General features: G+C 40.1%; 1 protein-coding gene across 1 annotated transcript; it reads left to right on the top strand.

Annotated features, from left to right (window-relative positions):
• The first annotated feature begins 4575 nt into the window (after nt 1–4575).
• On the top strand, nt 4576–13465 carry dnajb6b (DnaJ heat shock protein family (Hsp40) member B6b). The gene is made up of 7 exons (XM_061093872.1): nt 4576–4691; nt 5861–5970; nt 7648–7728; nt 7963–8064; nt 12166–12300; nt 12411–12564; nt 12649–13465. Exons 1-7 carry the CDS (start codon nt 4627–4629, stop codon nt 12752–12754), a joined length of 753 nt encoding a protein of 250 aa, XP_060949855.1. The 5' UTR covers nt 4576–4626; the 3' UTR covers nt 12755–13465.
• Nucleotides 13466–13870: the final 405 nt, after the last annotated feature.

Raw genomic sequence — 13870 nt, 5'->3', positions numbered from 1 at the left:
ATACATGTGTGTACCAATTTCGTGAAAGTCTGGTAAACCAGACAGAAGGGGGCGCTGTCGAACCATTTTGTTTTTGTGAACTATTTCCCTCCACTGAGGCTTTATGTCAAAGTAGACTTTCGAAGAATTCCTTGTTGTCAGTTTGCTGTAAAGTCAGTGTCCGTGATCTTAGATTCCTTTGATATCAACGATGTGACTGTTTCAAAGGTGAAATCTTTCTGTGATATGAAGAGAAGCGTGAAGAGTGTTTTTGACCTGAACAGATGTATAAGTCTGTATGTAGAGATAGTGATAGCACCAAGTAACAGCTAAAGGAGGTAAGCTTTGTTTTATAACTTTAATTCAATTTACATAACATTTTCAGGTGTGGTATACACTTGGTTGGTTACGACTGTAATGCGTGATAAGTGGGTGTGGTAAAATGCATCTGCATTATGATCAAATATTTTCTTTAATGAGATAATACTAATTATTATAATTTATATAGTGTTGTGTGTAAATTATGTGGTGTCGGTATAGACCTTTTCTCTTTTCTTGAGTGTAAACTAAATACTCAACTTCAACTAAAGGCCAATAATTCAACAGGCTGATGTTGTTTAGCCAATATCGACTTTTCATAAATATATCACTGTATATATGTGTGTATATATATCGTTTATTATTTATATATATTTATTTTCTAACCTTCTTTTCCTTTAGTACTTTTCATTTTATGATAAATCCTTTTGTCTCATGTGTTTTCAAAACGTGTTCTAACCTGTTCTCAAGCCTTGACTCTACCGATGCATTGTAATGGAATTCAACTGAATTATTATCAATTATTTCATAAATTATGACAACAATTTAACAAATTAATAACTGTTGCACCAACAACCCTAAAAACGTTAGTCCATATAAATATAGTAGTTAGTACATATAATAACTAAACATCTTTCACTTTTAATCTCTTGTATCCCCTGTTAGCCATTGTAATAAGGAAAGTAAAAGCTTCCTAGTTTATTATATCTTATCTGAGCAATGGCAGAATCGACTTTGGCTTTGTGTTTTATTATTGAGATTGGGCCAGTAAAAAAACCCTCCTTCATATATAAATCTGTAGTTTCTATTTATATCTGATGAATACTGTGCTTTTTAAACTATTATATGCAGTCACTATAGACATGATTGTTTCTTTGCTATAATCTGCTCTATATATTCTGTTCCTGTAAATCAACACATCTCTTTAATGTAGCCGGATCTTGTGCAGACTTCTGAAAGTGTTCATTTTCACAAAATTTAACAAATTAATAACTGTTGCACCAAAAACCTTGACCTTTTTTTAACCTTTTAGTCCATATAAATACAGTAGTTAATACATAAAATAACTAAACATCTTTCCCCTTTTATCTCTTGTATCCACTGTTAAACAATATTACACCTTCAAGGGAAATCTCATTTGCCACATCAGTACAACACAGCCAAAGAACAGATGTTGTTGTAATCTCCCACTGCTCAACTTGTCTGGAAGTTTTTTCTCTAAAATCCTTGGTAGATTTAACTCTTGAAAAAAATCCTGAGCTCCGGGATTACCTTCACTGTTTGTTGACTTCTGTTAACAAGCCATGTGTTGTTAACCCCCTGAACTCCCTATCTTTCCAATCACTCATAATCTTTCCCCTTGGCAAACTCCTTTTGAAATCTGTTTTTGAGATCCCTCCTTTATCTATCCATTGATTTTTGGAGTCATATCGGGCTCCTGGGAATCCTTTGTTTCAAAGCCAGCTGGAAGATGTTGCCTCTCTAAAAAACGCCCTGAGGTATCCACATAGAGATTCATGCTCAGTTCACCTGTCACAGGGTGAGGTGCTGGGTGTGAGATCCTTTACTTAAAATCCATGGCCCCTTAGCTGACTCCTGTTAAACAATAGAGCAGGAGCTCATCAGTGAGGTCTTCACCTCATCACTGACCGGAGAATAAAACCATGTGACCTGAAGAGAGGTTTCATCTTGGCTGCTTATACAGGCGGTCGAGATTCATTAGTTGGGAGCTTGTATCTTACGCTAGGGTCAGATTAAAGGTCGACTAGTACATTCAGAGAATTGCTCTGTGAATCAGCTGTTGCTTCAATACCATAGTTCGACACACTGCTCAGATACTGCTCCTTACTGGTGCTCAGTTTCAAGACAAAAAAAACAACTTTACTCATGAAAAAGCCTAAATATTCTACTTCTGCAAGTAATGGTTTAAAATTATCTGATTAATTGACATGTTAATTTCTTCCAGTTTTAGAAAAATAACAGTAAAATTACAGTAAAAGATGAGTAATTACAGTAACTTCCTCTTAACAATAGATCTGGGAAAACCACTAAATGGGCTGAAGCTTATTGGAACAGATGTTCCCACCGTCAATTTGCTTATAAAATGAATGAAGTCATTTAGCTTTAGACTGGTCAGGGATTGCTGCACAGCACAAATCCATTGATCAAAATAATGATAAAAACCGTTTCTCTCTTGGTGTGCTCTAATTAGTTTTGTCTTTAAATTCACTTTTAACCGTGCTACTTTTAGGGAAATGGAAACAATCACAATTGCTTAGTTTTGTGAGCTGACCACAAGTATAGCCGTCACCTCTGGTTCAGCGAGGCATCATGGGATTGACTGACCCATATCTGCTTCTCACTCTGTGGCCTGGTTCACGCCGAGCACAGCAGAAATACATCAGATTGGGGGTTAGCTGTGTCACGCTGCCATAAGGCATAAATCTGCACGTACAGTACATGCATACATACATACATATACACACACTGCACAGAACCAGGAGTAACCACATCTCCAGCAGGCTCTGGTGTCCATCTAATCCCGACTGCTGCGGTTAATAAAGGCTGATGTGAGGGGGATAAAAGAAGGTACATTTAATATGATGAGTCAAGATATTGGACTTGGTTTTCAGAAAGTCCCAGAGGACAATGATAACTTTGTGGGTAACATCTCTCTATATTTAGGCTGTGGTTTATAAGAGGAAGTACTGCACATAAAGAGAGAGAGAGAGAGAGAGAGAGAGAGAGAGAGAGAGACTCTGTAATAGTTTTTGGAATCAGCGAAATTGAACACAAAATGAGGGCGTGGACAATGAAGTGTTGAAGGCGAAGACTGTCACGAGTTCACTGCCCTGTCCCAACCAGGAGTCTCTTGCAACACCCCCAGCCCCCCACATGCTCACAACACACAAACACAATCTAACTGCAAAGGCCACAGGTTAAAAATAGCAAACAAACAGGACACAGTGGACTCCCAGTGTAAGTAGTCTTCACTGGTTTGTTTATACATTTTGTGTAATTGCTCAGGTCCCTCTTAACCCTCGCCTCTAGGTTTGCTTGGCAGTTCGTCATTGTTTTATGCGGCCAGTTGCAGTCTTATGTATTATTTTGCCTGTCAACGATAGAAAAATATGTGTTGAGTTGTACAAACAAACTGGCAGGACCTGGTGAAATAAGTTAAAACACACTTAGTTAAACTGTAAAATCAGCTATTAAATCAAAGCTGAGATCGATTATGTCTTGTAAATTATTGGCTTTTATTTTTTTCATAAAGAAGATCCAATTTAGCTTCTTATTGACCATGATTTGCTACAGATGTATAAGTGTATGTTGATGTATTAATGTAAAACGGGTTAAATTTATTTTAACTTGAAGGTAATTTCGATGAATGGCTTCTATTGATCGTTCTCTAAGCCCCAAACCTCCTCAGTAACCGTTGCTATGGCTTCTCACACACCTCAAAATGCTATTTACAATTAAAACACAGGCAGATTTAGTTATAAAAGTATTTTGTAATTCATCAAACAGATCAACAAAAAACATTAAAAAAAAAAAATAGTTGGCTATAAACAATGGGATCTGCTTCTGAGTTCATTAGGTTTTAGAGAAAGACACGGTGGCTACAAAGAAGATATTTTGGGGTTTAAAACTCGTCCGTATCCAACAACGCTTTTATTTGTTTGATACTTATTTGTACCTGTCACTAGATTTAGATTCAATATGTTGGCAGCTGTTTTTACTATAAATCAAGTCAGCTAGGAGCAGTGTTCGGGAGATATTTTAACTTTAACTGGTTTGAAAGCACGACAACTTGAATAACTCCTGTTATTTCCATTTCATTGGACTTGTTCTGTCTTGTTTTCAAGAGACTGGGTTTCATAACTTGAGCATTGCATCATTTAAAAAAAGTACTTCTCGATCTTTTATAGTGATATCTGAAATTGAAAAGAGAAACAGGATTCACATTTCCTCTCTTTCAGCCTTAGGCTAAGGGATGATCACCTACTTATTATGTAATTTTACTGGGCTTGTATTAGCTTAGCTGTCCTCCCCCCCTGCATCTATCTCTATTTCAGTGCAGTTGATTACATTGTTGGGTATTGCCACCCTGTTTAATGCCACGGCCCCCTCCCTCCCCTTAACAGATTTAGCCCTCTGCTGTGGAGGGAAGATATCGTTCCCGTCACACATGGCTACGCTCAGTTGAAGTTTGTCGGGCGTTATCTCCTCAGGCTAACATGTCTTAACAGAACTCAACTTTCTCTCCACAGAGGCGACTTTGTGAATCTTCACACGAGACAGCACCCACAAACGCACACAGACAGAGCCATGGCGGAATACTACGACATGTTAGGAGTCCGGAGAAATGCAACGCAAGACGAAATCAAAAAAGCGTAAGTGCCCCTGAGTGTTTTCTGCCCCCAATTGTTCCCCCCGGTGTTGTTGAACATGCCCACTCAGAGTGGTGTAATAGTTTAATTATAACCACCTCCGGCTGTATAAACTGACACACGGGGAGAGAGAGAGAGAGAGGGAGAGAGAGCAAGAGCAGAGAGAGTGCAATGAAGAAAGTTTCCACTCTTGTTCCTGTAACCTTGCTGCTGTCAAATACCTTCCATCTACTCTCACCCGCCACTCACAGTCAAACCACGAAACAGGCCAGTTCCAGTTAATTCAATTTCCTCACAGATTTCCCACTGACACTTTTGCTTTGACAAATGAATTAAGGTGTCTATTTAAATATAAATATTTAAGCAATATTTTTATTTTCAACACTCAAATATCATTATCGCTAATTGCCTCAATAATCTTGTATCATTTATGGCCATGTTCGCATCCCAATGTTTAGCTCTAGGCACCACTGTTCCTAAGTGCAGGCTCTTAGTTAAGTTTATTGATTTAATGCTATAGGTTGAAGGTTACAGTCGGTTGAGCAAGCGTTAATACTGAGATCAGCGATGATTATTCAGATTACAGGCAAACATAGAGGGTGATGTTGCTCTTACTTTTGAATAAAGGCTTCAGACTATAAAGACCACAGAAACTTAAATGTTATACAATTCCCAGCTCAGTCTGTCAGGTTGACCAGTGACCAAGCTTTGGATACAATCACAGATTACAACACAGACATGGACTACAAAGACTATTCACCGTAGATCCATAACCCTCATTTTCTGGATTGTGAAGCCTTTTTTTCGCTGGCACTTTGACTTTCAGTCGTGGGTCGCGTCCACAGCATCTGTGTTTCTGCTGCTGGGGCCACTGCTGGGCTCAGAAACAGCTGATGCAGCGTAAGCTGCTGAGCAAGGCCCACATTGTACGTCAATAGAGTTCAGACTGTCTTTGTTATTTCAGCTTGGGTGGGAAGAAAGAACACTGTGTGTCTGTGTGGTCATGTTAACCACATGTGGATATGAATTTCTGACATCCCTACACTTTGCATCTATCTATCATTTGAACTAAGACTTGTTTTTCATTGCTATATCTATATAGGAAACACAATTAATTTGGCTCTATGTTTTATATCTGCTTGTATTTATGCAGTACTGTATTTCTGCTCCAGTTACAGAAAATTGGCATTGAAGTGGCATCCAGACAAGAACCCAGACAACAAGGAGGAAGCAGAGAGACAATTCAAAGAGCTGTCAGAGGCGTATGAAGTTCTCTCAGATGGTAAGATCTTTTTTTTTTACTGCTTGTACTGATGTGACAGTTCGAGCTCTATTTGAAATAATCTTTTTCAAAATGACACATATTGTGTTTGACACCTCAGATATGGAAGTTGATCCTAGAACAGTTTGTTAAACTCATTCAAGACTTACTGTTCATATTAAGCCCTTCTTTTAGCACAATGCATTTGTATAGAATTTATGTATATTGAGCTTTTTATTGCTATTATTATTGTTTTAATTTATTGCCCAGCACTATATGAAGGACAATTTTTGATTGAACAAAACAATATTTGAGGTTCAGTTACTCAGTTCTGCTGATAAGTTATAAATTGATCTTGAATTAGATTTTTAAACAAACAGGTACATTTCTGTATAATGTCTGGTTTTGAAATGCAGGTTTGAAAAAGAAGCATGTTACATTTTTACTAGTGTCAGTTAAGTACCACACAGCCTGTCACAAACTGCAGGTACTGTATGTATTTAGACTGCTCAGTGTCAGGAGTGTTTATTCTGGAATGTGAACGTCTCCTTCATTTTATACATCTGGTGTTGTGGGTTTAGTTTTACGTTCTGTTTGTCACGTTGTAGTTCAGTCTGTGAGTGTGTCAGGGGCTGATGGTTTTGTATTTTTGTGGCTAAACGGCAGCATTGTGTAGTTTGAAAAGCTCACAGAATAAATTCAAGCTGCTGAATAAGAAAGAAGATGCATTTGATGGATGTGATGTGGAAAAAGTCAACACAGTTTTGACTTGGCAAATTAAGTCTTGGCCTGAAGTCAACAGTAACTCTCCAATTTTAGCTGGGGTTGTTTTTCACTGAAATTTTGTAAACCGATCCGAACATCGTATGTGTGTTTGTACGTGTCTTCTGAAAACGTGATTGGTCCTTCATGTTTCGGTTCCTTTTTTAAAACTCATTAAAATGAACCACTAGACTAGACTTCGTGGAACAAACTGGTCTTCGTCCAATTGTTAAGCTATGGGTTTTAGGTTACAGCTGGGTTAGCAACAATCTCTTACTGAGTCACCTTCAGGACTCATCCCTCAGGCATCTAAAGCCATTTACCAGAGCATGCCAGGTTTCAGTATTCAGTGGAAAAAGACACATTTATGTTGGTACTAAACGATCTTGTAAAAGTTGAAAACAAGAAAAACGATTATTTGTATCTCCAGTGGGTGATAATAACCCTGTAAATATAGTAGTAAATGTCTGAGAACAGAGCAGAAGCTTGTCACATTTTGTCCGTCGTCGCTAAGCACCACACACTCAGTCACAAGATGCAGGAAGTTTCAGCTTTTAAACTACTCAATGTCACCCTCTGTTTGTCACCTGATGCCTGAGACGATTATCAGTTTAGTGTGGAGATGTGTCTTTAGTTGCTGCTGATAGTTTACTGCTCAACAGCAGCTTTGCCCAATTTGAAATGGTCACGGCATAGAGCTGAGCTGGTAAATTAATAAACTATATTATTATGCCTCTTTTGAATGTAATGTATAACTGCTGAACTTTTTCTGATGTGTTGAAATTGAAATGTTGCGTGGGGCTCTTATTTTGACGTCAACACTTTATTTGCTGGGTAAAGACAAATAAATAAGGTAGATAAGACAACAGAAGAGGAATTTTATTGTGTGTATTTGTGTGTCTTTCAATCTCATCAGTCCTTCTCTTCCCTCAACAGAAAGTAAGAGGAGTATTTATGACAGATACGGCAAAGACGGCCTTTCAGGAGGAGGAGGAGGAGGAAGAGGAGGAGGAGGAGGTAAGGAGATGACTTTTAAAGTAAATGATAAATATTTATGTTGGTGGCGGATGTTTGATTTAAGTTGGTATTTCTTATAAGGACATGGCCACATATGATCATTTATTCATTCATATATGGCACAGCCTGGTTTTGTATTGATATTTTGATAGCCTGTAATGATAGCAGTGTTTGTAATCCTGTCTTTTAATCCCTTGTTCATGAGCTCTGTTATTGTTTTTTGTTTTCAAGGAGGTCATTACAATCACTATGACGGTTGCAGCTTCACATTCCGTAATCCTGAGGACGTTTTCAGGGAATTCTTTGGTGGCAGAGATCCTTTTGCAGATTTGTTTGGTAAGTCCGTTTCATTTCTGCTGAGGCACTGGTGAGATTTCTTGTTTTTCACAGAGCAGGAGGAGCGAGGGAGTGAATAGTGTCCTAAGAGTGTGGAGTATGCAATGGCTATTATTAACTTGATAATTTTATCTGGTCAAAGATATACATGGATGGCCTGGGAAGGCTCAAGAGAGACAGAGAGAGTAGTACATCCTGTTCGCCTCAGTTTTATGTATGTATATATTCTGGTATAGTTATTTTTCCTTCTAACACGAAGCTAGCAGCTCCTGCTCTGTGGAAATTTGAAAGATGGAGCATCGGTACCTAGAAAACCTTCTGTAAATCCTGGTGCTAATCTCTCACAGTGCTGCAAAGTGCATGTCCAAATCCAATACACTAAGTACTGTTCCCCACGGGGGGTTATCTACCATTAAATGTCACACGCTGGAGTATCTCTGCTGGATGTCAACTAATGTCAACTTCATTATGTATCATCATCTCATTACCAGGATTTAAACTCTTAATTTACTCCTGCTTTTTAAAAAGGCTCTTATTTGACCTCACCCTTACAATCAGTTCAAAAGCAGCAGCATGAAAACAGAATGTTTTTTCAGTCGTTGAAAGGTGCCATCTGGTTACAATAGACAAATGACAAGACGATGGTTAAATACATGTCTAGACTGACACTCAGTAGAGCACAACAGGTCCTGTTATTTCAGTCAAGCTGCACCGAATTACACACATTTCAGCCCCTTAACATGCCTGATTTTCTTCATGGAAATCCATGAATTTTCCCTGCGAAATCATCCAAGTTGTCATAAAAATCTCACAATGTAAAGAAAGTGATAAAGAAAAAGTCCTGCAGCTGCAACTTTGTTTGGATGAGAGCCGAAATTTATTGGGTTCTTTCCTGGTCCAAGTTTTGTTTAACACTGTTCTCTAGATTTGGTTAATCTTGTGAAAAATCAAACAAACAAATGGACAGGGGCGATATTGTAAAGAGAGAGCGTTGGTTCTGCTCTTGACCAGTGGCGTCCCATTAGTTGTAATGTCATCGTCTTGTCGTGCAACAGCTGATTGTGTCAGAAATGTGGATCGTTGAATTAAGGATTCGAGAGCAACAGGAGTTTTAGCGCCGGCCGTTGGTTGTCTGGGTTCAACAGGGGGCTGATTGGAAGGCATGTGTATTTCACCCGGCGTAGCTCTAAATATGGAGCTCAGACACAGCCAGTGGATGGATGTGAACGTCTACATCACTCAACTGGAATGCTTTCAAAAATAGCTTCCGTATTAAAACAAAAGCAGATGTAATAATGCCAAGTGTGTGTGCCGTGTGCTCTGAGTGCGTAAAACATGATATGATTACAGCTCCCAAACAATATCCGTGCAACAAAAATCCTGGAAAAACGAATATTATAAGTTATTAGAGCTGCTTACAAATAAGAACTTCCAAAGAACGCAGTCGTCATCATCCCAGCCGTTTTATGTTTGTATAAAGTGTAGACAATGACAAGCACTACTGTTCTTATTTCCATGGATAAGATAAAGTGAAAGTGGCAGCTGTTGCTGTTTACTCATCTCGGTAAACAGAGACCGTTTAAAAAAAGCCAAACCATAAAGCTGTCTGCGCTGTCGCACAGGAGAGTAAAGTTCAAGATCTATTTTGACTGAGCGAAAAACCTTGATTATGTTCAGTTATGACTCTGGCAGAACATCCATCTTGAGCAAGTTTATCTCAAGTGTATGTTTAAGTATTTGTTTCCCTTAAAGAACCATATTATGTTTTTGGGACGTTGGTTGAAATGGCAGGATTCAGTTCTTGTCCAGTCTCCGGTCCCGAGTGTCCTGCAGCTCGTCACAGGGAGCAGCAGCTGGTCTTGTGGATCTGTCACTCAGCCACGGAGCGCATCCAGCAGACTGGGGGGGGGGGGGAGGGGGTGGAGACAAATACAGATTCACACGATGAGACGGAACCAGTCGTCTGCCAAGTACAGCCCACACACTTTATCTCAAATGAACATTTGAAGAAGTACGTATCAGCAGATCAACTTTTATACATTTGAAGGTATATTTTTTGCCTTTTCACAAGATAGTGAAAGAAGAAGAGAGACAGGAAATGAAGGGGGCAGAGGGGAGGGGGGGCGATCCGACCAGCTGGGAGTCCTATTGCTTGGGGCATGAATACCCATTTGGTAAACGCCCAGACCATTCAGCTATCGGGTCGCACACATACTGTGGAAATTGACAAAATGCTTCCACCATGTCTCCCTGGGCAGCTTCTCTAATAACCTGTTGTTTGGTTTGTTTGTCAACTGGAAGACACAAAAACAAATTTCAACTTGTCAGAACGATGGGACACGAGGCGAAAAAGAACCCATTCAATTTAGTTGTAGTTATGAAGTCATTAACGTTTTCCTCAGCTTTCGAATACATCCTGAAAACCTACTGTCGTTTTAATTTGCCCTGAGCTGATACGCCCTCTGCGGTGCCGTGCAGGCGTGGCACATTCTTCTCTGGATTAATCTCAGTCTTTGCGCTTGACAGGCCTTTAAAAGTTATGTCAGAGTACACACAAGCAATAGAGTGGCTGTGCTCTCCCTTTGAGAACAGCTCAGCTCTTCTTCTAAACCTCCTCTTACTGAACAGAGATGGAATGGAAGCAGAATTTAGATGTTTTCAGTGCTTTCATTCCTCTCTCCTTCTCTGATGTCTGCCGTCTCGCAGGCAGCTTCCTTAGAGCTCCACTGGCTTGTCTAAAGTCGTCTAGGTAAATGGACAGTAATGCAGTTACACCAGTGGTCAGGGGATACTTTTATTTTAAGCTTTCTGTCTGAGAAAGCTCTGTACATTCAAGGTTGAGGGGAGAGTCTTCTCTCAGCGAGCGGTGCCAGTGATCCAGTCGTAGCCTGCTGGGCTGACCCAGATTGGCAGCACGCAATTAGTAGCATGTCCACCGGGCTTTAGGAGGAAAATTAGTGACGGGCACTTAGACAGTTTAAGGTTAAGATTGTTGAAGAAATTACAAACCAGTGCCTTGATGTCCATTACAGGGTTTTTTGTATCAGGTACCGGAACTCGATGCAATGTCTTGTACCTTATAGTAGCAGCTTTGGGAGCCTGTTCTTGCTGTAGATCATTTAAAAAGACTAAGAAGTGTATTCAAAACCTGCGTTTATCTCCAATATTCAGTGAGGAAACTTTTAGAATATGAAGAATTCTAGATGGATTTGTTTGGATTTGTCACAACAGGTCTTCTGGTTCAAAAAGGCCAGGAATTATAGGTAATATCCAGCCTTTAGTTGTGTTTCAGTTCAGTGAGTGGGTCCACACAGTCTTCACATTGATAGGCTTTGTTTTTTCTCTACATTAAACCCTTAATCGTTTGGACACGGAACCCAACAGAATCAAGCACCTTGTGTGGCTGCAGGTGGCGCTGTTGCTCAGTAAAAGACACACAGTGTTGCTTTAAATCTTTTGGAAACTAGAATCAACCTTAAAGCTGCTATAATCCATATTATTTCAACAGTGGATTAAAAACCTGTTAAATGAGAAAGTTCTCACAAGTTGAGAGTGAGTCATCCCCCCAACTCTTGTCAGGTCTTGAAGTGTTGAGTGTTTAAGTGTCTGTCAGCTCATTGTTTAGGTTTCCTGTGCTGCCTCTTCACTACATCTGTTCACTCTCACAAGCCTTGCTTCGGTCGCAGCAGCTATTTTCAGCGAAAAGCTTTAAAACCTACACATGGTCCACTGCCTGCTCAGCACCCCACAGCAGACGGATGGACTTAGCCACTTGCTGGTAAACAGAGAGGAACATTCAGCAGCTAAAAGAGACCGATGTTTCCCTGAGGAGCCGGTGGAGACTAAAAATACACAAATAGAAGCTACAGAGAAAGCATTGGACTTAAATTCATCAGGTCGTCAGAAACAGTCCAAACGAAGAACAAAAAATATGTTGCTCTGCCTCTGCTCTGTGTGTTAATACGCACTTTACACACAGAGCTAATAAGTTCACCATACTTTACATCTTTAAAGTGATGATACATCAGTGCTGTGTTCGAGGGTTAAAAATGTTTCTCATGCACAAATCACTAACTCATTATCTACGATTGTGTTTTACAGCCGAAGAGCCTTTTGATTTCTACAGAGGCAACTGCAGTCGCCAGGGGGGAACGGGTCACACCAGGATGGGCGGCCCCCTCTTTGCTTTTGGGGGCTTCCCAGCTTTCGGGCACGGCTTCCCAGCGTTTGAAACAGGTGAGTCCATCCCGACAAATATCTCTGACCTTTAGAGAGAGATATCTTAGACTTGAGAATTTACGATGCTTTCATATTTTAATACTGTTTTTTTTTTTGGTCTTATACAGGTTTTAGTTCGTTTGGAGAAATGGGCGGAGGAGGCGTCACCTCCTTCTCCTCTTCGTCCTTTGGCGGCGGCGGCGGGGGAGGAGGGATGGGTAATTTCAAATCAGTGTCGACCTCCACAAAGTTCATCAACGGCAGAAGAATTACAACAAAACGGTAACGTACATTTCTAACTCGGCAGCATCCGCATCAGCCGGAATCTTTGCTCTCTAAATGTATTTCTTTATTGTTCTGGTGCAGGATTGTGGAGAACGGCCAAGAGCGAGTGGAGGTGGAGGAAGATGGCCAGTTAAAATCTCTTACAGTTAATGGTAAGGAGCAGATCCTAAGACTGGATAACAATTAAATATCACGCCACGAGATTTGATCGACACTCCGTTTTCACACCTGGAAAAAAACAAAACTGGCCGAGTGACGGTGTTTGCTACCGACGGGTCGGTCTCTCCTCTCTCTGTCTTCCTGCGTCTCATTCCTGCAAGAACACTTTTCTCATTCCGGCTTTAGCTGCAGGTGGAGGCACAAGAGACGTTCAGTGTTTGTATATTTGTATTTGTTCCACCATCACAGGGGAGGGGACCAGCTTTGCTGCGATTTGTGCTTTTTGTTTCCTACAATAATTGAATTGTACTTTTACCTCCGCCACATGCACAAGGCTGCGTTTGTGCTCGATATAGATATAATCTTTTTTTTTGCCTGTTGAGCTGGATATTTCAGGAGACGCCGTACACATGGACTTCCAAATCATTTCTGCTCTTCTCACTTGAACAGTTTCACAAGTGAACGATAAAAGCTTTACCCCTCGGCCCAAATTTTTCTTTAACTTGAAACTCACCTTGCTAACCTGTTAGCTTTTTACCATGACCATGTGTGTGTAACATGAATGAGACATTATTAATAAATTAATCTGTTTGCATATTTGAGAGATGTTTTTTTGCGCATGAGGCTGATTCCAGGAGGCTGCTTCGTAGTTTCACTGTAACTCTGTCAGCAGAATGTGCACTTTCACTTTAATACTGTCACCGGAGACACAGGGAACAACTTTTTGCCCTTTGTTGAAAGAAAAGAGGAAAAAATAAATAAAGATTTATTCCGATTTTCGTCAATAAAGTTGAGTTTGATGTTGTGAAAATGCTTCTGCAGTCACCTGGTGTCTGTGTGGTGTTTTCCTTCAGCCTGAGTGACTTTGCATCGTCTCACTCTAACTGGAAATATGAAGTTTGTGTGTTTGTGTGTGTGTGTGTGCACATGTGCCTGATCACATTTTCAACCTGCTTCACACAATAAAGGAAACCACAGTGGCTGCTTGTTGTGTACACTCACCCATCATACAACTCACTGTGTGCATCATTTTTAACCTACTAATGTCACTGATAACACAGCACAGTGGTAAAGTGCTGGGGGAAAAAATGACGGAAAAGATATGAAGAAATCTTTTTTCCACCGCAAACCAAGGTGTGTTTTT

The sequence above is a fragment of the Limanda limanda genome, chromosome 20 (genome assembly GCF_963576545.1).
Source record: "Limanda limanda chromosome 20, fLimLim1.1, whole genome shotgun sequence".
NCBI classification, from domain to species: Eukaryota; Metazoa; Chordata; class Actinopteri; order Pleuronectiformes; family Pleuronectidae; genus Limanda; species Limanda limanda.
This window is presented reverse-complemented; position numbering and strand designations above follow the sequence as displayed.